Source organism: Electrophorus electricus, chromosome 4, assembly GCF_041902795.1.
Source record: "Electrophorus electricus isolate QZ-2024a chromosome 4, ASM4190279v1, whole genome shotgun sequence".
Taxonomy (NCBI): Eukaryota; Metazoa; Chordata; class Actinopteri; order Gymnotiformes; family Gymnotidae; genus Electrophorus; species Electrophorus electricus.
Genome location: NC_137500.1, coordinates 33,908,601 through 33,934,183, shown reverse-complemented (window position 1 = coordinate 33,934,183; position 25,583 = coordinate 33,908,601). Strand labels below are relative to the sequence as shown.

General features: G+C 39.3%; 1 protein-coding gene across 2 annotated transcripts in view; it reads left to right on the top strand.

Moving 5' to 3' along the window:
* Nucleotides 1–6,571: 6,571 nt before the first annotated feature.
* col18a1a (collagen type XVIII alpha 1 chain a) overlaps nucleotides 6,572–25,583 on the top strand; it is a 64,098-nt gene continuing 45,086 nt past the window's right edge. Inside the window, exons 1-2 of one of the 2 annotated variants that reach the window (XM_081713411.1) lie at nucleotides 6,572–6,732; nucleotides 6,810–6,877. In XM_081713411.1, the coding sequence (XP_081569537.1) occupies nucleotides 6,722–6,732; nucleotides 6,810–6,877 (79 nt within the window). In that variant the 5' untranslated portion in view covers nucleotides 6,572–6,721. The remainder of the gene's footprint in view (nucleotides 6,733–6,809; nucleotides 6,878–25,583) is intronic. The other variant, XM_027005695.3, reaches the window with a different exon arrangement.

Below are 25,583 nucleotides of genomic sequence, written 5' to 3'. Positions count from 1 at the left end.
TATCAAGTGATTTGCCCCAGGGCTCCCCTGAGGGGGAATAGCACTCAGCAGTCAAACATGGCTGCACAGCGAGTGTCATTCCAAAGCAGCCACAGCCAAGAAGCTCCCCAGAGAAATCAGCAGCTATGCCATTGTTTATTTTTCACCATCCAGAATTTAACAAAAGGAGAAAGAATCCTTTTCAAGACATATTGACCTAAACTGCATCAGAAAAATTAACCCATTTGCATAAATTAATTTGAATATATTTTATGCTTATCTTGTCAAGTTCTTTACTGGATCTCAGTGAACAGTTTTTCCTTTTGCTCAGCTTTACTTTAGTGAGTCCAGTATATTAACTTTTTTGAGACATAATTTCACTTCTCTTGAAAATATCTGCTAGATAGACATACATTAAGATCTCTGAAGTGTCATCAACTGAAATGTCTCAATAAATTCTCAGGATGAAAAATGCACCAGTGTTTGCCTCTAGAAACATCACCGGGCAGATTTAACTAATGGGAAATGGTGTTGCAAACAGACTTCCATGCCCATATGACCTCATCGATTTTGGTTGAACAGTATTTTACAGGTTACTCGCACATTTACATAACAGTTATTCAGGCCTCCTAGTTGGATTTTGAATCACGTCTTGGGACGTGTTCACTGCAAATCTTTTGGTAACCACTGGGTGGTAGTAAAAAGTCAGTCAATCTCCTTGAAAAAAAGCATCCTTCCTACTTTTCTTTAGTCTATTTTATGGACACTGGTAAATTATATTATATTTCAATATGGGTTATGTTTTTTATACTACCATATATTATAATTTTTAAGTAAACGCTTACACATTTCCAGCTCTCTAAATTGTTGCAATGAAGCCTCTAATAGTAGTTTAACATTCCACTGCACATGGTAAACAGAATTATTACCTAAAACATAGGTTATTTCAGGCTATTCTGGGCTTCTCCTGAAGTTATGAAAGCAGTGATTATGGATGCAGTATATACTCTATAGCAAAGAATCAGGTTTGGGCCTCCGCTGTGCCAGTTGCAGCCCATAACTGCTGATCTGATCAGTAAAGTACCAAGGTGGTTAAACTCAAGCTTGTTGGGGATCTTTGCTGGTCGATACTTTTGTGGACTGACAGTGTATAGAAAAGGTCAAAAACTCTGTTTAAAAGTGCTCAAAAGCACTGCACAAAAGTGACAGACCTAAGGATGTTTTGTTTTATAGTGTACTTTCTTTCTGGCAAAGCTTCTCTGCAGTCTTCTTGAGACACCCTCTCATGCATCATGTTGTTTAAATGAGCCTGTATCTATTTGTTTAAATACAAAGCATCGCTGTGCTGTAGAGAAGGTCCTTCATGACCATCCTCTTGTTACAGCAAAAGGTCTTATATGTTAAAATATGTTACTGGATTTTGGTAGTTTTGCTTGAATGGTGAATGCACTGGCTGCTCAGACTTAATTGATATCCTATTAGATTCCCACAACCCAGATCCAGACTCTCATTCCTCACTCTTCTAATTTTCAGGTTCATTTTAATGTTATTACTAATCTACTGTAGTTACTAAATAATATGCTATAAGATAAACAATGAAATAATGAATATCCTTGGGTTTCAACAAGTTTAACAGGTTGCTAAATGGAACATTTAATTTTGGTTCTGTTTGCTGAGCAAGCCTCTAGACCAGACCAGTTCAGCGACCAGTTCCAGGGAGTTTTATCAAAGGCTGTAAGCATTATATTTCACATTAGATGCCTTGAGTACAAAACAAAAAAAAAAGCCTCCTAAAACTATGTGGAAATGTAATGTACCGTGCAGTGCAGTCAACATAAATATACAAATAACAAATAAACCAGCTGTATAAGGAATGTTTCACATAGTCTATTGCTTGTGACATGACAGATGTCCAGAATTAAATTTAACCATATATTTCTTTTTCCCTTTTGTTTGTGACCAAATTGTACTAATATGTTTAAATGTCTAACTATTAAAGTTATCTGACACAGAGGGACACCAGTCTGACCTGGGTTTCTAAGTTTATTAAATGAGGTGGTCTCTTGCTCCAAAGACTTGTAAACATCCAGATTTAGACAAGGGACCTGATGCTATGCTCAGATAAAAAAACCTTTCATGCATGTGACTATTAGCTGTTGCCTCAATCAAGTCACTGAGTACCTGCACTTATATGACCCTCTGATCCTTCACAACGCAGGTCATACTCACACGACACTTGTACTTATGTTTGATCTTTTACTGACTGGATTGTGTGTCATGGTTTGCTAGTTACAAAATTACAGATGAGGTGACATGAAAATATTTCAACAATTCTAATGTAGTTTGACTTTTCTTTGTGTGTAAAAATAATTTAATACATTTATTGATGTACAAGGGGATAATTGAGGCATTAGGTCATTGTTGTGCACACTCTTGTAAATAAGGTTCTATGCTCAAATCTGTCAAATTTCATTTAAATGCCATTTTACTCACTACAAACACTATTTCATTATTTTGTCTGAATTAGCGTTTCCATTGTGGAGTGTTTAAAATGCAATCTAGTGTTGCCCTGTGCTATAAAGTAATGTTGTTGTTTACAAGCTCAAAAAATAAATACATTTCTTAACTTTCCAAATAAAAATGTATGAAACACAAAGAATTAATTTCAGAATTAATAAAGATGAAGTGGAATTCAAGCAAAAATGACAGAAAAGCTCTGCTATTTTGAAGACTCCATTCCAGATAAATCCTAATTTGGTTATGTGCTTCTGAAGGCTGTCACCCTTATGTGTCTAGAATCTGCTTGTGTCTGTGCTAATTGCCTTATTACTGCATAGACCTGTTACTGCATTCCTCCATCATCACTGTGAGCTTAATCACACAGAAGAATGCAGCACATTTCATTTATAACCATCATTTTCCCAGTTTCCAGAAAGGGGCCTTCCTATAAATGTCACCTCATCTGGCAGAAAGGGATATAGGGAAGCTTACTGTTGTTGTTATTATTTGTCACATAGCCAATTTTGTATGATTTTTAAAACCCCACTAAACCTTTTTAACTATAACCTTGTAGAAGGGCCTTTAAAAATGCTGACAGTTCTCTGAAGGCATGCTTTCATGAACTGTCAGATATGTTCAGCTTAGCTGTTCAAACTTGTTAAATTTTTTCCTCTTTCATACCATTGATGAAAATCTGTGGCCTACAAAGAAGATACTTTGGAGTCTGAAGTCTTTTATCTGTAAACACTGCTTTCCCTTTCAATACACTCAGCAGAAAAAGTTTCTTATTGAATCCAGTTGGTGCCCCATGAAAAGAACATAGTTTTTAAAAGAAGAATAAATAACTATAAATGTCCCCCTGGTGGGATAGTGTTACCATTAAGGTTAGCAAATGTAGCCAAATTTAACCATGACTTCATGATCAGTGGCAAGTCAAAACATCCTGCCAAAGGTTCTCTTAAAGGCAGTCATACCTCCTTGTAAAACACATAGTTAAGCATAAACAAAATGCTTACTTTGATGTCTGAAAGAAAGATAAAATCTTTTACTCCAATTTAAGTAGTGTCCTTGAAAGTAATTTTAACATCTACAAAGTAAATAGAAGGTTAAATGTTAGTTAGGCCTAATATTTTATAGTAAGAGTTATGCTTCACCCTGCTATTATTTGTCATCCGGTGCTTACTGACAGCATGTAACATTGTAAGAAATAAAAAAGGGCATTAACTCATATTGAAAAATATCATATACAGATCATGATAAATCCTCATCTCACAAGAGTGCTCCTGCTCTGTTTACATAGCCTAAGGTGATTCAGTTCAGGAATTGGTAATTATGCAGTTATCTGAAATAATTTGCTGTGACTATGATCTGTTATGACTCCAGAAAAGTGTTCTTTAATTGAATATTTTATGACAACCAGAATATTAGCATTTTTCAGTCCTACTAAAGTCAACTGAGGAAATCATAGTGCTGAAATGGTCAGATTTGACATGACCTTTCATTATTGCTTTTAACTTTAAATATACATTGTTATTCACTGCAGGCAGAGTTACACAGAGTAACGGGATGTGATTGCTAGAAATGCGCTGAGTGAACTTACCCCAGGTGTTCTCAGAAGAGATAATGAAGGGTTTCATTTCAGTAAAGTGTCATTTATCAAATTAGACATGGCTGCATAATAAGTCAATGAGTGGAAAAAGCACATGCTCTAAATCAGGTCTGATGTAATCGTCAAATGACGGCATGAAAACTCCCAGAAATGAATCGTAGCAGGTATGTCAGACCTCACATTTGAGGTCAAAAAGGTTTTGTAAGTATTCAGTATTAAGCTTCTTTTAGCAAAGTTTTGGCCATGTATTTTTTCCATGTATTTTAATTAAACTTGCCATTTGTATTATTTGAGTTACATGTTATTAGATATTCATTCAAGGAATATAAAGTTTCAGCAACTTGAATGACCCAAGAACAGTTGTCTTAGTACACTGAATTTATCCAGTCTACACACAGCTATTAAACTGTAATGTTAATAACAGGTTCACTATTTTTCCTTTTCCCTATTGGATTTGTGTCCACTCACAGAAATAAACAAGCTATCAGCCAATAAAGAGTGTATCAGATCATCTAAATTTTGGTCCCAAGTGGAAATCATGTTAGACAATACATGCTTTCTTTTGAAAAATTAGAATGTCTGTAAAGCAAGAGGGTTTTTTTATTATCCTAATGAGGACAAAGTACTATTGACAGTTTGGGAGACCTGAAAAAAGAGGGCTAACTGCTATTACTGATTGTGTTGCTTTAATGTTAGCAGTAAGTAACCAAAAACGTTGTATTCTGAGGTTTTGCTAATCAACAGCAGCAGGCTGACTCACTCGCTCAGCCTTACACGTGCTAATCACAATGAGGCCCTGCAGCAGCTCTCCCTTCATCAGGAGGAGTACAGTTGACCACGAAGTAGATACTCATGACCAGTGTTTGCTTTCCATGTTTTCTCTATAATTAGTTACGATGAAGGTAAGTATTTGGAGATAGCCAGCTGTAACCTCTCTGCCTTGTCCTAAATGTACCCACTGCTTTGATTAAGGAATGTGCTGGGAATGGGCCTGGCTCAGGATTCAGGCATGTTCCAACAAACCCAGAGGCTACTGCTCACATTTAGAGCTGCTCAGGTTCCAGAACCTGCCCCTAAGATTTGGCAATAATCTCTGTTCATTCTGTTTTCAGACTGCTTCTCAATGCTCATAATTGCAGGCTTGGAGTGCACTGGACCAAGTCAGTAGCACAGTGTGAATTTAGTGTGTAAGTACACTGACTGAAAAATATCAGGCAATCAGGCCTCAACAAGCAGCAGGAAATTATGGTGTTTGAGTCCATTTAAACTCTATGGTATAAATTGGAATTCAAATAAAGACCCTGTCCAAAGCTAGTAGTCTTTTCATACCAAGGTGCTCTATTCTCTCTTCTGTGTCTTGTGTTCAGGAAGAAAGGAATGCACACTTCCTTGCCCAAATCACACTGGCGGATAATTGTGATTGGCTAACAGTTAACTTATACCATTTACCTGGTGCAAAAAAATGTATTCATGGAAGAACGAAAATATTTCATCAACCCTTGCAGGGACTGCGGGTTCATTCACTTCCCCTGGACTCTACATTATCAAAGATTACACTTGAGGAAATGTTTGGCCAAGTTGCAAGTATGTGATATTCCTGCAGAATTGAGAATGAACCAAGGCTCACACTCAGACAACTTGGTTATTATCAAGGGTATGCATTCCTCAGGGGTCAAGGCCCATTTTCAGACGTCATACCTGAGAGAGACAGACTGCCTCAGAAGTACCCAAAGAGTGATTGTAGAGGTTTGTTGTGTGCACTGCTCTTTGGACACAATGGACTCCACCTAGTCCATACCACAAGCATGCTGAGGCAAATAACCACAGGTTAAGTCAACAGTTCTGTTTACACCTCTCTAAGGAGAAAGTTCATCTGGAAGGAAAATGAGGTCTGGAGGCATATGATAGGAGACAAAATCCAGTCTATGTCTTAAAAGAATGATACCATGAAGGCTTTAGGAAATGTGCTGTTTTGTTTCCACACTGCCAAAGGGTCAGCCATGTTTTCCTAATCCTTCAGCATATTGACAGAACAGCAGCCTAATTCCTGTCTCTACATAGACTTTGTATGCGTCTTATTCACCAACTTCTTATGTCACATACTCTCAAAGTGTTACTTGGGGTTTTACTTCAGTTGCTAGCCTATTAAAATAGGTTAAAAGTAATGTTTCTTGTGACATGCACCATGGCAGTAGCTGAATCCCCGTATAACTGTAAAGAGACTGTTTAAATGTAAAATAATAATGAAATAAACAGAATAATATGGCATTTAGTATAGGTCGTTTTAACTCGCTCAGAGGGTAGGCTCTGTCTGTAACTCTAAAGATGTATGGAGTACATCATGCAAGTTAAGTAACAACGTCTGAATAATCAGACTATAAAGGTTTCTGTCACTCACGCGCTGCTGTTGGGCACCACAAAGCGGCGCGTTAGGACCCAGGGGGGATTACGCTTTGTTAGACCTTTGGCTTGCTACATTCCCTGCTTGCTCCAGCCCTCTCTCAGCGCCAAGTCGCGGCGTCCTCACATCAGCTGCTCAGCCGGTACGGAGACGCTGCGGAGTGAAAGGAAGCGCGCAAAACGAAATTCGTACCTTCCATGTAGACTTTGGAAAGTGTCGGTCACGAAACCGAGATGGAAAAAAGGTATAAGTGCAGTGTGACCGTTTTGAATGGATTTTGTTGAGTCGATTAAAACAGTACAACTTGCCTCTTCGTTGCAGGTGTCTCTCGTGGCTGCAGCCACTATTTTTCTTCATTTCACTCTCGCCAACTTCGTCGCAACGTCCAGGTAAGCGCGAACGTTTCGTCTTTGTAGACTACTTCTGATATGTTTGCGCGTTCTTTTATGAGAATTGAGAACAGCTACTGGTACTTTTCTTTGATGAACAGAGCTATACTGGTTCACGACTGTTAAGGTTAGAAAGTAGTGATTATTGTAGTAAAAAGATTCAGAGATATCTGAGACATGATACCTTTGATTTATGCCAATATTTCATGTGAACTTTGTTACTTGTTACTGAAAATGGAACAAGGCGGTTTAATCCAAACGAATTAGAATTCCAATAAAGTATTAACTTTCCATGATAATGATTTTGCTGTACATTAAAATTTTAGTATTAAGCCTGAAAACGACGTTAACCAGTAAATGACTGACTGCATTAGATGGCAATGCATCATTGGTGTCTTTGATGATTTGTTTTTGCGAAATAATGATAGATTATAGACTTGGCGTTTACGTTTCTCTTCAAAAATAGAATGCCTTTTACAACTTGGCCTATATGCAGACTGTCTAAGTGCATCTAAATGTGAATGCTCAAAAAACAAACAACAAAAAAAAAACCTGATTCCTTGCTGTTAACTGCTCGTCGAAAATTTCATTTAAATCTGTATGAGCTAATGATTATAAGACTTAAGAATTCAAGACTTGCCTGTCTGTTATAACCCAGCATCCTTGTTTTGGTTGGAAAGGACTCAAGTTTTCCACATGACTTAATGTTAGATATTCAAATAGGTCCCACGTTTTTTAGCCTATCTTTGCCCTATATCTTTTTCAGCAGTATGAAGAGGATGTGGTTGGTACAAGCTGCTCAGTACTCCTGCAGCTCTAATGGCACTAGAATGCTACATTCAGCAGACTGTGTGAAGTGGTCTTGAGGAAGCATTAACTTCTTGCCGTGTGAATTATTAAACCCCAACTCTTGTTGTAACAATGCATTTAATTTAGCAGGAGGTATGTCTGCTGGTTGTACAGCTGTCTTGCATGAGGTAGAGAGAAATTGAGAACACCTTATCAATATTTGATTTGGCACGGCTCAGACTGGCAGCCATCACTTTACAGTGACAAAAATGTACAAAACAGGACTTTGCAAAAAAACAAAAAAAATGTTGTACCAAAGCCAGTGAGTTCGAATAAAAGACCCTAGCCTCTAATCTCTCTGTAGTACTTAGGGAACTCGAAATCAACCAGCTAGGGTTAATATGAGTAGTTATGCAGCCTTAATTTCTAGATACTTCCAGTTAGGCTCTGTCAGTTCTAAAGGCTGGGTGGGTGTATAAGTTAAAATCTTAAATCATATTATTAAAATACTTATTAAAATGATTTCAAACGTGATTTTTAGTTAAACATGAAAGAGATTAATCATTCTAATCATCCTAGAATTTTCATTCAAGCAGTTAGATTGTTTATTGTGAGAAATAAATGTAAAATTAATCATATCAATTATGTTTATTGAGAATGGTCATGCTGCATTATATAGTAGTAACATTAAAAGTTGTCAATTTTTCAACGTTTCTATATATATATATATATATAAAACATTTTATACCCATAACTTTCTGCTACTTTAAGATGTATGGAAACGACTTATATTTTGCCTGTGATAAGATGCCTGAAATACATGAACGAATGGTGTATGTTTGTGGAGGAGCTGTTTCCAATATCACCTAGTTAATATGACCATTTGAATAGTATATTCATAGTAGGATGCCTTTCATGTTCATTTGATTGCCTATTTGTCTGCATTTTTTTCCTTGAAAAAGTAATAAACTGGTTCCCATAGAAGAGGAATCCTGTTGTAAGAAGCTAGTGACTGATGCATATCTCTCAGCTTTTTCTCAGTGTGATCTTAGTCATGGCATGATCACAAGTTTGTTAAAGTTAGCTGTGTGAGTATTAAATCAGAGGCATTTATACTTGCTGCCTGAGGCAAGTATGGGAATGAAATGTTTAGTCTACATTCACACAGCATGTAAAAGTAGCACAAATCTGATTTTCTGACCAAATCTTTTGTTGTTGTTGTTGTTGTTGTTGTTGTTGTTGTTGTTGTTGCTAGGCTGTTACATCACAATCCCACCAGTGAAATAATCCCTCACTGTTGTCGTCCATCTTTCTTTTCCGGCAGCACAAGATTATGATGAAGGCTGAGTTGTGTTGATATAAAAGTTGCATTGCCACACATCGTGTATATATTCCAGCACCACATGTGAAAGTGTCTCAAATTGGAAATGGAAAAATTCAGATTCACTGCGTTTTGTTTTTGTTTTGTATTGTTCACATTGTTACACATAACGCATCTGTGCCATATATGAAGAAAAGATCATATTTGGGCCACTTATACCTGCTGTGTGAAAGTGGCTATGAAGTGCTCCAAATACCTGACAGTGTACTCTGTCACAGCAAATGTAAAGCACTGTGAGAAAGGAGCATTGTAGTACAGCCACTGGGATTCTCCCCATCCTCATGGAGAATTCCTTTTGTCATGCACTCAGTCTTCTTTAAGCATGTGCAGCCTGAGGCGACAGAGCAGAGATAGTGGGGAACAGCTGTAAGGGAACACCCTGCTGGCTCGTTTAAGACACGAATGAGACAAAAAATCACAGCAAACAAGGGCCCCCCACCTGCAACACATGAGCACCATCAGGCAGGAAGCTCCTGTTGAGAGCTGTAAATGAGTCACTAAAAATATACTCTTAACCAGCATCACCTACTCCAAGCAGTCTTGTGCACCAGTAAACTTCACTGGCTTTCTACCCCATCACCCCCCCCCCCCCTTTTTTTTTTTTTTGTCTTTGCCTTTTATTTCTGACTAGTTTATATTCTGTTCAGGAACATTTGTGGATTTTGAAAGCATTTCTGACTGGATGATATGAAAAAGAGTAATCTGAATAGTCTGAGAATGTTAGTGAAGGGTGAGTTTTAAATGAGGTAACTCAGTAGCTCTTCTCTTGGCAGCAGCTATTGATAGTAAATAATGACCACAGATTCAAGATGAGTGCACGAGGGAGTTAATCCTCTGATGCCTCACTGAAAGATTTCCCCACTTTTGTGACTTCTAAAATCTTAAAACATCTGTCTTAATCATGAGTCATTAAAACATGCTACTTGTTTGATTTAACTGATCTCTGCTGTTAGATATTTAGGCAGCAAAATTACACTGTGGTGTGCAATGTTTCCAAAGAAAAAAACGTGTGTGTGTATATATATATATATATATATATATATATATATATATATATATATCTCAGATGTTGATCTGTTGAAACCATTCTCCCAGTTTGGGGGTTATAGCCCCTATTGCACCAATTACTATGGAAACCACAGTTGCCTTCACCCTCCACATCTTTTCTAGCTCTTCCTTTTGCACTTGGCATTTCTTGAGTTTGTCATGTTCCTTTTTCCTGATGTTGCTATCACTTGGGATTGCCACATCTATCATGATGGCCCTCTTCTGTTGTTTGTCCACCACTACAATGTCCAGTTGGTTAGCCATTACCATCTTGTCTGTCTGTATCTGAAAGTCTCACAGGATCTTAGCACGGTTACTTTCCACCACCTTAGGGGGTATATCCCACTTAGACCTTGGAACGTCCAGCCTGTTTTCAGCACAGATGTTTTTGTATGCAATGCAAGCCACTTGGATATGGCGTTCCATGTAGGCTTTCCCTGCTAGTATCTTGCATCCCACTGTTATATCCTGAAGTGACTCAGGGGCATTTTTTTATGTAACTGTGTGTGTGTGTGTGTGTGTATAATGTACCCTTATACACTGCCTGGCCAAAAAAAAGGTCAAACACTCTAATATTTTGTTGGTCTGCCTTTAGCTTTGATTATGGCACGTATTCGCTGTGGCATCATTTCCACACGCGTCTGCAATGGCACAACATTTATATCTGTCCAGACTTTCATTAATTTTTCCCCCAAGATCTTGTATTGATAATGGGAGATTTGGACCATTGCACAAAGTCTTCTCCAGCACATCCCAAAGATTCTCAATGGGGTTCAGGTCTGGACTCTGTGGTGGCCAATCCATGTGTGAAAATAATGTCTCATGCTCCCAGAACCACTCTTTCACAATTTGAGACAGATTAATCTTGGCATTTTCATCTTAGAATATGCCTGTGCCATCGGGGAAGAAAAAATCCATTGATGGAATAACCTGGTCGTTCAGTTTATTCAGGTAGTCAGCTGACCTCAGTCTTTGGGCACATAACAATGCTGAACCTAGACCTGACCAACTGCAGCAACCCCGGGTCATAGCACTGCCCCCATAGGCTTGAACGGTAGGCACTAGGCATGATGGGTGCATCACTTCAGCCTCTCTTCTTACCCTGATGCGCCCATCACTCTGGAACAGGGTAAATCTGGACTCATCAGACCACATGACCTTCTTCCATTGCTCCAGAGTCCAATCTTTATGCTCCCTAGCAAATTGAATCTGTTTTTGCCGGTTAGCCTCAATGGCAAGTGGTTTTCCTAAGGCTACACAGCTGTTTAGTCCCAATCCCTTGAGTTCCCTTTGCATTGTTCATGTGGAAATGCTCTTGCTTTCACTATTAAAGATATATCCCTGAGTTCTGCTGTTGTTTTTGTACGATTTTATTTCACCACGTGTTTAAGTGCTCACTGATCATGATCATTCAAGATTTTTTTCTGACCACATTCCTTCCTCGAAGATGATGTTTCCCCGCTGTCCTTCCACTTTTTAATAATGCATTGGACAGTTCTTAACCCGATTTTAGTAGTTTTAGCAATCTCCTTAGATGTTTTCTCTGCTTGATGCATGCCAATAATTTGACCCTTCTGAAACAGATCTTTTCCACGACCACAGGATGTGTCTTTCGACATAGTTGTTTAACAAATGAGAAGCTACTCACTGCATCAGTTTGGGTTAAATAACTTGTTGCCATCTGAAACATAATCACCCATGCAGTAATTAACCAATGGGAGGCTGTTACCTATTGGCTTATTTAAATTCAGGTGGTAACCTTTTTTTTGGCCAAGCAATGTATATTATGCAACATTTTCTCTTTCTCTTTACATGGGTCCTGTCCTTCTTTAATAAGAATCCCCTTTCCCCTTGTGGTCTTTAAACTGCAATTTAATTTTATACAATTTAATTTGATTAAATTCGTGGTCTGGACAAATTAATTTATAATTAGTCTTGCATAATTACCTTTTGCTATTTAAAAAAACAATACCTAAATCATATCTCATTCTGTACATTATGTTAGCACTTTGAAATGAGTTACTGTTGAAGATTAGTTGCTGAGGAAGTTTTTTAAGGGTGTGGATCAAACATGATATGACTTGATATAGTGCTTTGAAGAAGAGTGTGCAGGCTGGAATCGCTCTTACTGTCTGAACTTGCTCTGGATGGTTTTAATAGAGCAAATGGCGCATTTAATTTGCTGCTTTTTGTGTTGAGTTGCTGCTTGCTTTTCAGCCTCTCTCTCTCTCTTTTTCTCTCTCTCTCTCTCTCTCTCTCTAGCAGAAGGTCAGCTAAACAGAGAGTTTATCTTTATCTGTCTTTCTATGGCCTTTTTGCCTGCAATGTAGCACCTTTAGGTCAATGGCTGAGCTGACTTCTGTAAAAAGCCAAGAAAGGGCCATGCTTAACCTCTGTTCTGCCTCAGCAGTTCCTGTGGCAGCAGTAATCCACGGATTTTCCAGCCAATAAACAGATTCACTGATGGCTGAAGTTTTCTTTTTCTTTTTTTCCTGCCCCCTGAGCCATAGCCAACAGGACTGGGGGCCCTTTACCATGGCCAAGACCTGCTGATTTAAGGACATGAAATGGTTTTACTCCTCCTTTCCATACTGATGTACCCATAAAAGCTTATCTCTTCAAAGCAAAATGAGCTCCACTTAATCCATTTTACTGGGGAAGCCTTGGTGTGGAGGACCCCAGCGGTTCACCTCTCTTCTAGGGTCTAAACTTGAGAAACTGTGCTTTTGTCACTGCCTCGGATTTACATCGCCACCAAGGAGACAGCCGCTGCCTTTCTTTGTCTCTCTGTGGCTATCAATCAATTTCTGTTCAAGGAATGCAGAAATCCCCCTCATTTGCTTTGTGCAAAAATAATCAGTCTCAGGATATTTCTAAAATTATGCCATTTTCAAAATGTTTTAATGATGCACAACTTTGAGACTTTTAAACATGTTATTAAAAACAAACAAAAAAAAATGCTAGGAACAAACTTGGACTTGTTGCCTCTTTCCCAACTCTCCCACATTTTTCTCTAAACTGGTTGGTTATTTGTATGGTGTACTCAAACATTTGTCTAGAAAAGATGCTGAGAGATCTGTAGGCTCAGTCTAGTTGTCATATCATTCTTTGATTTCTTAATCCTTCCCACCTGTACTCTTAACTCTTTTTATGCTTGAAACATCTGACCTGACATGTTTGCCTGGGCTGTGCCTTCCTCTCTGACTAGGAGGTGGGACAACAACGGACCACTTTTATAAATATTAGGTATGCATAATCCGCCATGCTACTAATAATAATTGTCTAATGACAATTCGAAATTGGAAGTGATTCTGTACCTCCAGATGAGTGTTTGTTTTTCTGTTTAGGGGTAAGATTTGCAATGAGTTCCCACTGCTATTACTGCATGATATATAAGCATATAAGCAACTAGCTGTGCACCAAGTTTACCCAGAACGTCGGTGGCCTTGGACAGTCTCATTTTAGTTCAGAACTGTTAAATTATCTGGCATCTTTAGTCAAGATGGAGCAGTTATTTTCTAAGTAAGACAGCATGTAACTTCATCCCTTGTATCAGCAGTGCTGCTACTTTTTAGATCTGAATTTGCTGATGCACCTCCACTTCATTTTCAGGGGAGGTATCTACTGATGGTATCCTCCATGTAATGCCTATTGTTGCTGTCTTTTGTGCTCTCTCTCTCTATCTCTCTCTCTCTCTCTCTCTCTCTCTCTCTCTCTCTCTCTCTCTCTCTCTCTCTTTCTCTCTCACACATACCAAGAGCCCAGCACTGGAGCATAGTGATAAAAAAACAATAGGAAAGCTATAATTATCACTCTAGTGGCATGAATTGAGGATTTGTAATGGCCGTTATTGTGTGCACCCAGCCATAACCAGGTGTAATAGGGCACTAAGGGCCCACTCACTGTTGCTAAAGCCCTTCCTGGACAAGTTGGAACCATTACTTTTTTTCTCCCTTTACCTATCATCTCAACAACAGTTTACCTGTATAGTGTTATTTGACAAATGACAGGCCACAAGGCTGTGTACACACATAACGTCTTGAAAAGGCACTGTAGGATAAAATACCTCTAGAAACAAATGGGAGAGGTTAAGCACTGAGGAATTACCATGTGTACTTTGGGACATTTAGTAGTGTTTGCTGGGCAGAGTTCATTTCTTTCTAGATCAAGGTAAGATCATGATGGGGATGGGAAAAAAAAGATCATTTCAGTGGGTGGGCTCCTCAGTGTGATAGTATCTTATTTTTCCAGCTGTTGTTGTGAGATTGAGTTGATGGGAGCTGTGGAGGGTGAGCAGTGTGAACTCATGATTTGATGATTTCTTTGTATAGTATAAATAACTAATTCTACAACAGGAGAATTTTTGGTTTCTGTTTCTTTTTTTTTCTTTGTCAGTGACTCTTGGTCAAACCAAAAAATCTTCATTAGCCAATTTGCACAGACAGCACCTTAAAATCCCATTTTAGCACCCTACTCATTTAGATTCTGTTACTGAAATAGATTTTGTATATTATATGCATTATCTGCCATGAGGTTATTGTAAAGGGATTTTTGTGTTTCATATCTTACAAAAATCAAAGATTAAGTCTAAAGTTGGTTAAAGAGTTTCAATGCAAAAGCAAATGACAGGTTAAACTGTGTTTAGTAAATCGTATCATTTATTAGCTGATTATTTATTCATTGATACATTCATTTGATTTTTAATCACATGACATCTGCACATTCCGTGACATGGAAGACAGACTACTGTTTTGAATAATTGTTCCACATTACAGGTATTATGTTCTACTGAAAACGATTTTGTTCTGTCTCTTCTTGTCAACAATTACATGTTTAAACAATTTTTGTAAGATGAAGATTGTGACAATTATTTTGATGTTCTCTGATCTAAACAAATGTATTTACACTGCAGCAAAGCTCCATATATATGTTTTAAAATGTACTTGGACACTAGACACTGAATTGGACACTGAATTGCTAATAAATATGTGAAAATGGCTAGCTTTGGCTCTGCAGCTGCAATCATTACAACAAACAAGTAATTTCTGCAATCGACAGGCAGTAATCGCTGACCTGCCAGGGTTAAAATGGGAAAAGTGGTTTCCATGGCCACCAGGTGCAGATTTGCCAGACACAAAGCATTGTTGGGACTCTATGTGAGAAATAAGATCCCCTTCTCTGGCGCGCACCCAGTTTAAGGAGTGTTTACATGGTCCGAGTAACAGTCTGGTGAACGGAGGCCTGGGTGCAACCAGATACAGCCTTCCACGAAATCTATACTGGCTGCTTTATTCTCATGAATGAAAATGGGATTTGAATGGCGGCCACTCCACAACATATAAGATCTTGAGGGCAAATGGCAGTATGTCTATGCATGCACTAAATCTGGAATATCACTTAAGATCAATGCTATTTCACCAGTCCAGTCTTACATTACACTGGGAAGTTAAGGCTCGCTCGTGGGATTTTTGGACTCAAGCATGATATTCCATGTCTTTCTTATCCTGTTTTCTGATGAGCTTTCAAGGTACTTTGGCTTTTTAGAGGATCTGTGCATTTTTCTGATTCATCGTTCTTTCACCTGTGGTGGCTTCTATACACAGTTCTCTTGTTTCACGCCCTCACAAACCACACAGTGCGAGGGTGAGAAAGGCATGCTTCCCTTGGGCAAGGGAGATTAGCATCAGGAGCAGCAAGCCCGAGAACAAACATGGATTTGAGCCCTTTACATTCTGGGTCTCTTTAGAGGTCTGGCCATGGTGACTGGGCTTGGATGTGGGAGAAGGTTTTCTTTGTGCACTTTCCTGGCCACCAGAAGAAACCCTCGAGATGTTCCATCCTTAGCCAGGTGCAGGCTTTGTTTTCCTCTTATGACACCCCTCTTCCATAGGAGGTCTTGTGTGTTGAAGTGCTTGTCAGGGATGCACCCATCTGTGGTGTCAGTGGAGCTCGGCTTGTCAATCTGCTGCATGTTGCTACGTGCCGGGATGAAGCGAATGGCTGGCTATTGCTGTTGCTGTTACCTCCCACTCAGATTCTCTGGTTTCAGGAGGGGTGAGTCAGGCATTTGTGGCTAGTATGAATGGCCTGGCCATTATGGAGGCGTCTGTCTTGGCAAAGCTTTGGGGTATTTAAATGCCTTAAGTTTAGATAAATGTTAATCCAGACAGTATAGGTAAGGTACATACAAAAACCCCACTGTTTCTGTTGTATAGATTTGCAACAGCACCCCTCAGAGAGTTTCTTTTGGAATGGCTGCATTTTTATTTCAGTGTTTGCAACCAAATAAATAAGATGAATGTTCACTCAGAATCAGCCAATGTCCTGGCCAAGAATTTGAGCTCAGACAAAGAAAGGAGCCCTCTATTCTTTTGGCTAATGCAGGCCAGAGGGAACTGTGCCACATGCAAGACATGCAAATGTAAGGGTATAGACTTCCCTCTTCACTCAGAAAAAAAGGCTAACGCGGTAAAATGGATGCAATCTGGAAGAGACTAGTTAGTATGACTAGTTAGTATTAGTTAGTATTGTTTAAGAAGTTATGGGGAAGTAATTTTTTTGACAGGCATAGTAACTGCACCACTATCTATTGTAACCTGTGGAAGCATCTCTCATTAAAAGCATATTGTAGGAAATTTTCCTGTATGGTTTTTCTATATTATATACAACAAATAATCAGTATTTGAGCCCTAATTTAGATTTCTGAGAGGAAGGGTTTGATATATTACTAAAAACTAATATTAGATACTGTTTCAAATTTATCAAAGATAATTTATAGAAGAAAGATTGTGTTATCCTCTTTGTATATTGAAAGTAAGATGATTACCCCCAAAATCCCCCAATGAATCATGAAAAGACAGACTTTCAAGTAAAACTTTTGTGGTTTCCTATTCATTGAAACACATTGGTTTCCCAGCCCCACCCCCTAAAATATTTTAAATGCATTCTGAAAAGTCAGTGACAATTGTGACTTTCTGCTAGTATTACACCATCTTGACACTGCATTTTAGAATGCGGTAGATTTGTATTGGTACTGCTATGTTTTGCATACCAGTGAATAGCTCTGCCTTTGGCTTTTTTAAAATCCACTCTTCAAATAAAATAGTCCATAAAGGGATATCTTTTGCTCAAAACCTAAAAAACTTAAAGATGAGTCTTTGCCCCAGTAGTCTATAAGCACTTCATATGAAATTTTATAGCCCATCATGACAATAGAAGAAATTATATCTAATCAAACTGCTAGACCTTTATTTATCAAATCCTGGTATCTTTCCATTTGAATGCACAATGATGTGAAATCAATTGTTTCAAAATAGAGGTGGCAAAGGTACTGTAAGGTTTGATGAAGTTTCACTTACACCATTACTCTTGGTTGGTGTTGCGCAATTCATTTTGCTTGCCACTGTGACTAAATGAGTGCACATACTGCATGTTACTGAAGGTTCTTTACACAGAACACCTCCTGGGTGCCCTCTCTAGAAGAAAAGCAGGCCAATTTTTAGTCTAGCAAGACAAAACAAACCTAAAGTATACATTTAAAAAATTTGTACAGCTTTTCACTAATTAAAGGACTTATACTGTCATGCTGATGAAAGAGCACTTTGTCTCCGGTCCTGATGGATGTGAGAGCTGTGTTCTTGCATCTTGCACAGTGTCATACTGCTTGTCAGTTTTGTACATTGTTACAGCTGATGAGCATGTCAGTTTGTCCATGGATATGATTAGGTGCCTAATGGTCTCTCTGCTGCTGGTCGTCTGTGTCAGCAGACTTCTGCCTTACTGAAAGCCTCCATTTGTAATTTTTAACACTCAGAGAAAAGGTCATAGTCTGATAATCCCTGAGTATTAGATTTCTTTGACAGTCAGTAACCAAGCAACAGGGATTAATTCCTAAGAATGGCCTGTGCAATGGAATTTGATGCCAGTTTTGAAACACAGCTCCCCAGATAGTCACAGCTGACTTGAACGTTCTGCAGCCATCCTGCATGTTTTTTCTACTAGATGAAGTGTTGACATGCTAAAAAACAGTGCGTTTTCTTTTTTTCTCGCAGGACAGGATTAACATTCACCTTGGATTTTGGTTTAATGCTAGTGCTTTAACTGTCTGCTCACTCAGAACAGATGCCACTGTGTTTGCCAGTATTTCAAATAAATTGAATTAACTTATCCTGCAACGAGAACCTTGGAAAGAGCTGTGCTTAGGCTTGTTTAGGTCCTTTGTGATGATTCATCAATTTGGGAATAAACAGTGATCAACAAGGATTAAAAAAAGGCAGAGTGAACTTTTTGAATTTATGCTCATGCCACCTGCTCAGACATACAATGTACAAGTATTGTTCATTTGTGCCACAAACTTTGTCCTGTGTATAATAAACTTTTATCCAAAGCAACTTACAACTGAGTACATCATGAGCAATTGAGGGCCTTGCTCAGGGGCCCAACAGTAGCAACTTAGCAGTGGTGGGCCTTGAACCCACAACCTTCTGATTACAAGAGATGTACCTTAACTACTGTGCTACCACTCATTCAGTGCTCTAAGTATTAGATTTTGGTATTATATTTCCATTCACCCACCTGTTTTCTCCATCGTTAAGTACAGTTATTTGTTTAGAAGTGACAAGGCAATCTCAGATAATCTATTTTGAGTAGGGTCTTTCTTAGATTATGGGGCAGTAAAGATCTTATTCCATATCTGGGGGGAAAGGGCTCTAATCTATGAGCATGATTAGTAGAGGTGGAAATTACAGGTAGTGTAGGGATTCAATCCTGGTTATGCAATCTACCTTTTCCATTTGACACAGTAATTTACACCCTAAAACATCATCAATCTCATATTGGTGTCTTAAAATGAACAACAAAGAGGTACTGTGCATAGTGGCTGTAAGTGGAAGATGCCCCTACTTAGTAGTTCTCATTTTGTGATGACCTTACCAGCGGTTCTGACATTATGATAAAGACCATCAAGCATACAATGAAGTCATGATAAATACTTCTTATTAGCTTGGTAAGCCATCTCATCATTTCTGTCACAGAACAAAATGTCAATGATTACATTTTTTGGCAGGCAACCTGTGTCAAAGATAGACAGACAGGTACATATTTGTTATTTATTTCTTGCTTTTCTTATTGTAACCCAAAAAGGGAGAGACTTCAGTCAAAGAAAAAGGATATGGATGCTGAACCATGCTGTATCTAGGATGTTTGACTAAACCAGGAAATAAAAGGATGTTTTGGCTGTTTACTGGCAAAACGTTCTGGAACCGCATTGTTTATATTGCTTACAGATGTAGAGGCTTGATACAGAGCTTGACAGAACAAAGCAAGTTATCATCTCATCACGTTACACAATGTGGTGTGAAAAAAATACACATGAATACAAAACCAATGGTATAGATATTAGTACATTATCATAAGTGATAAAAAATAACGATAGCACAATGACTTGTTGCTGTCCTGCAGAAGTATTATTATATGGTTATGGTAGTAAAAAATAATCAGTTTTAGTTAGTGACTGACAAGTGAATGTTAAGAATGCTGGCAGCCTGGTCAGTTTGTCACTGAATGGACAGGCAGCACTAAAGCACTGGGCCCCTATTTTAATAGACGCAACATCTTTCAGGAATGTGAACAGCCACTGTCAGTCCCAGGAGAACCCGAACAAGAAGAATTAAAGCTCAAACAATCCATGTTTTATTGTCACTCAGAGTTTGCAATCTTGAGCCAGATTTGCTTACGTGACATGGCTTTCTGACACTGTTTACCTGATTGTGGTTTTTACATTGGTGGTGTTGCATGCTAGATGCCTGAAGATAGAAAAACAATAATAACTGCCTTTATCAAATATTTGGTTTGGTTGCAGTCAACTGCACAATCAAAGTCCTTGTAGTAAGATTTTTTCAGCACAAGCTTTTGTGGAGGTTGCCTTACATTGCAGTTATGAGTTATAGGGCTTTTCTTAACTGTGTCTTGTGTGAGTCAAATGAGTTCATTTTAATTCCTGCTAAATCCACTCCAACTGATTTACCTGACTGACACATGCTGCATCAGTGAAACAAGCCGAAACCCTGTCCAGCAGTTGCCAGCGGAGTTCTGGGGCCATGCCCCTGTGTGGCCTCACCTTGTCAGGTGCCAGGGCTTAGGTGTAATTAGCAGTGTGTACTTGGAAGTGACAATGGCAGCATTTGTTCCTTGCACCGTCTGCTTAGAGGATCAGGGTCGATCCACTCGTCTAAGTGGATGGATTTATTCCGCCACGCGTTGAACAGCACTGGATGGCGTAGTGCATGGTGCTGCAGATGCAAAGGTAGCAGCTCCTGCATTTTCTTCACCAGGATTGCTCTGAGAAACTTGATCCATCTGTGCAGTTTGTCTGGAAAAGGGGACAGAAGGTGGGCTGGTTTGTATTTCTCTAATGAAATAGTAGCTTTGTGTAGTGCACTGCAGATCAGTGCAGCAAGAAGTCAAGTCAAGTTGATGACACTTATGAATAGGTTTTTGAAATTAAATTTTAATGCAAGGAATATAAGCCTGTTCCTAACACCCAACATCTTCATTGGCAGATTTCTAACTCTGACATAATTCTAAAAGCCTGAGAAGCTTCTTACTTAAAACAGAAACCCTGCATATGTATGCATCAGGATGCTCAGGGTGCTGCAGACACTCTCACAGAGACAGTCATGCTTGAGCAATCCCTGCATATTTTGCATACATTTTCTTACTGTCTTATGGTTTGCAAATGTCTGAGCATTTTTAATCAGGATGGCACTTCCTGCATTTAGGTTGTCTGAATTTGCTTATGAAACATAATCCTCAAGCAGAAGGAAATAGTTTTATAGCATTGAGCTGAAAATGCATAGCATAAGCAGCTGTTTCTAGCATATTATCAAACCTTCTGCAAAAGCTGAGTCCAACATCTTAGCCTTGGTCATTCTTTGTGATTAGACCAAAAACATTTGTACTTGAGAAAGTAAGTCTGTTTAAATGGTCCATTAAATACACCACCTTAGACACCCTGCATTTAAACTGGCAAAAAATAACTGTTTTACAGCTTTTCAACATGAACTCTGTCCCATTTGTCTTGGTTACCACACTGTAGAATGGGTTGCTGCTTGTGCAGGCTGATGACAACAGCAATCCATGAAAATATACTGTGGTGTTTGCGTTTGTTTTTGTTATTATAGTCTTGGAAAGATAAACCACCATGGAACACCTTGCTAATCTGATTTGCCACAGTCTTTCACAAGATCTCCTGTGATAAGAATGCTGGTCTATGTAGAATGCGTGACCCTGGGTAGAGCACCACCCTGCCTCGGTGAACGGGGCCCCAGGCAGCCTGCAGCTCCAGTGGGATCAGCACAAAGGGGGTGGAGCCCTCCAAGGAGTCTCGGAGAGCTGGCTGACTTCCAGGGATTCATACATCACTGACTGTTCACAATGAGGTTAAAAGCGAACCGGCAACAAATGATTCCTCGATGAGCTCGGGGGCAGGCCAGGAGCAGATTTAGCAGGTTTGGTTACCCTGAGGAGGGGACAAGGAAGCTGCACGTTGACCTGACCATGTGGGAATGGGTGGGGGGGCTTTTGCTATCTCATTTTGTCAGGCGTTGCTCCTTGCAGTGTGCCCTCCCTCCCCCACCTCAGTCGTCAATGGTATTCTCCCACATTCCTGCCATCCATGCTGCCTGCCAGGCTGCCTGCCAGGCTGCCCTCTCAGACAGCACTATTTGGTTACAAAATGTCACTTAATGCATCGGATCCATGCTGAACGGCGATGCAGACATTTATCAGGCCTACTTATTTAGCAGAGCTCTTAGGCACGGACTGGGGGCAACCAACATCTGTAAAGTCACTCTCTACCTACACAATTTTTTCCCCTCGTTAACTCATGACATATTGTATTAAAGAGATTGGTTTATCAATTCCAGACTGTCATGTTAATTGAGTCTATATTGAGTAATGTACCACAGAAGCATACCACAGGAAAGCTAGAGTGGAGCACTTTGGGCAGTCTACACATTGAAATGAGGCTTGAATAGTTCTTGAAACAATCTGTTTAGATGCCAATTTGCTGATTTATTTGTTGTAATGGAATGCAAATATTGTGCGCTGGGATTCTAGAGCTGTTTTTCACTTAGTTTGCAAGACTTGAGCAATACATAATGTTTCATTATAGTTCATGCTTCCGTATCTGTCTTTTGACTAAATAGATCCAAATAAATTCTTTCACATAAGATTTACTGTCATAAATCCTCTGAGGTTTAAAGTTTTACTTCAATTAGCTTTTCCGTCTGGTATGTCGTCCCTGATTTAGTTTCGGGGTTTTATGAGATGTTGAGCAGGCAGAAGTTCACAAAAGAGCCATTCAAGTCCAGTCATGATCAGATCTAGTGAACTGTATGCTTTTTGCAGGCAGGTGTCTAGCACATGCATTTACCTTTTGATAGCATGTATCAGTGGAATGCTGGAGGGAAGACAATAATATGATAAAATTGCTAGACACACTTATCTATCATGAGATGTAAAGACACAAGGTATTTTCTTTTCTTTGTTTTTTTTAAATAGTGCAGGCCCTGATGTTAGACATGCTTGTCTATCAGATAAACGTCCCTGGCACACATCTTTAGTCTCTATACTCTGCACAGTATGATACATGCCATCTGCAGTTATTACATGCTGATAACTCAAAGAACATTTGAAGGTGTAATTGAGGTGGGAAAGGAAGCATGCTGTATTCTGTTGTAGCATTGCGTGTCAATAACAGTGTTATTCGCCCTTTGGGATTTCCTGGTGGTTTAACCCATGACCTACGGAAACACCAAACGTAACCCCTCCCACGCCACCCCTCCAAAAAACCCACAGAACAGAATGCTGTTGCTGTCGCTTGTATACAAACTGGGTTTGATATATTTAGCCAATGAAAACATCCTTGGGAAGCAAAGAACTAAAATCCTAGTTGTTTAGTCTAGAAATATAAAATAGATTTGTGTTGTTTTGTTAATTTGTTACATACAGCTGTTGCCCATATAATGAATATTCTAGCAAGTATATTTAGAGGTCTTTACTCCTATTCCCACTGGTAGGTGATGCTATAATTAAGAACCTTTAAAGTGAATTTAAGAAAATATGCAAAAACAAAAAAAATGCCCTTAGACTTCAGACGGTTACGCTAATTGGTGAGAAGACCCAGTGGTGTGTCTGAGGAGATCTCAGCCTTTTCCTGCAGCTTGCATTTTTTTATGGTCCACTTACCTCTAGAGAACTTTTATGTCATTTGGACGATATCTGTACTATTTAACATTTTGGCTTTAGACACAAAAAAAAGAAAAAATGTGTCTGTGCATTTTCCGGTTTTGATCTACCCAATTAAATTTTGGCTTTGAAAGCCCCCATTACAATCTGTCTCTTGTTTGGCATGTTTTTGATCTTTTGTTTGTTTGGGTTTTTCTTTTTAAACCCCATTATGAATGGCTCATTGTCAGACAAGAAGCAGGGAGGTAAAAAAAAAAAAAAGCAGACTCCTCCCTCCCTTCCTACTCCAGCACTTCTCTACCAAATCTTGTACACACACACACACACACAGACAGACAGACAGACACCGTGTCCCCAGTTCTGCTGCTGGATGGCAGTTTGCGCGTGTGCGGCCTATCACACCTCATTTTGAACAAGCCTTTTTTCTGCATCTGCTGTCTCATCTGCGTTCGCTTTTGCCACTTTAAAATGGGGTTCAGTGGGACTCTAAAGTCCAGGTTAAAGGTCAGCAGAAGTAGCCAGCTCCTGCCCATCACATCATCCATTGTTTCCCTAGTGAAGTGCAGGTTTCTCCAGGAATGCACCCAGCAGGCAGGCAAACCCCACTTCACCTTGGCACTGCTCTGCCCCACTGAGATGAGGAGTGAAAAGGGGGGAGCTTGAAGGCAAAGCTCAACATTGGGCCTGAACACAGTAATTGATATGGATGTTAAAGGCTTTTCAGGGGCCTTGACAACATTCTTGATATTAGAGATTTCTCAGCTACTTTCACTAAGCTTGAGTCACGCCAGAATGGTTAGAGAAGTTCTCATGGGGGGCACTAAGGTGATGAGTTACTGAAATCAATTTCCCGTTGCAAAATGGATATGCATGCCTTCACCTATCTCTGTTTCATCAGTGGATAAAAACAGTGAAGGTCCATGGCACTAAATGCAAGCATACTTAAGCAGGCCTGAAAGTATACTTTTCAAGGTCAGAAAACAGGTGAGCAAGAGTATTTCTCATATTTGAGGTTTTTGGGTTTTTTTGGATTTTTGGTAGTTAACATCAGTTTTATCTCTATCATTTATATTAACACACATACATACACAAATGCACACACACACACACACACACACACACACACACACACACACACACACTCCCACATTGCTTGCTAAGCATTGCCTCAAGATTATTTCTCTGGCATGGTGATTGTCAATGTTAACTTGGTAGTGTTAATTCACCAGACTCAAGCTTTGAAATCTGTAAATTACTGATGTGCAGCAAGATGTTATTTCAACAAGACATCAAATCTGTCTATAATGCCTTACTGTAGGTTGCTTTTATTCATTAAATCTGTTCTTCAGAGAGACAATGCCACTGTTCATTTTCATCTCATCAGAAACAAAATTTTAATTTGCAGACAGTCATTGCACTCTAGTTCTGGTCTTTTTGGAAGTGGGCTTTCATATGTGTGCAATGCACCGTCTTAATCAACATGACTGGAATTTTCTGTGTCTCACTCTTTTTCTCTCTCCCTCTTTTTAGTAGAGGTCTTTTGTTCCTCCAGCATAATTAAGATGGAATGTATTCCCTGCAGGGGGCTTTTGGTTTGGATGAGAGGAAAGAGAATGCCAAAGAAGGGAAAAGAAATCATTCTGTCTGCCGTCTCTCTGACCCCACCCCCACATCATTCTCTCTATCTCTCTCATGCTGTGACCCCACCCCCACATCTCTATCTCCCCTTCGTACAGACACAAGTGTCCGTGTCTTACATCCGGTCAGTGGCCTGTGCTCTTCTGACTCATCAGGAGCCCTGTGAGAGAGCCCATTGTCCAAACAGTCATATACTCTCCTCACTGAGTAAACAGCATGCCTAAACAGTGTGTATTTGTGTGTGTGCATGTGTGTGTGGCTGTACTAATGTGGAATTGATGAAGGCCAAAACCATAAACTTTCCCCTCCCCTTCTCTTTATTTTGACATTTCACCTTCCCTCTAGCTCTGGTCAGTCAGTGCAGGATATTCTATCCCCTGGATGTGGGGAAAAAAGCTTTTTAAAATATGAATGCATTACTTAAGTGCATGCACAGTGGGGCGGATGCTCTGCTAGCTGCTTTAGCAGCAGATGTTGAAGGACCCTGTCGACCTTGTCTGTTTCCCTGAGGAAAGTGAGTCAGTTTGCCAAGTGGCAGATGCCTAAAAATCAGGGTTGGGTGACACCAAGACGCACTTGCCAATTTAGTTAATACTCCTTTGC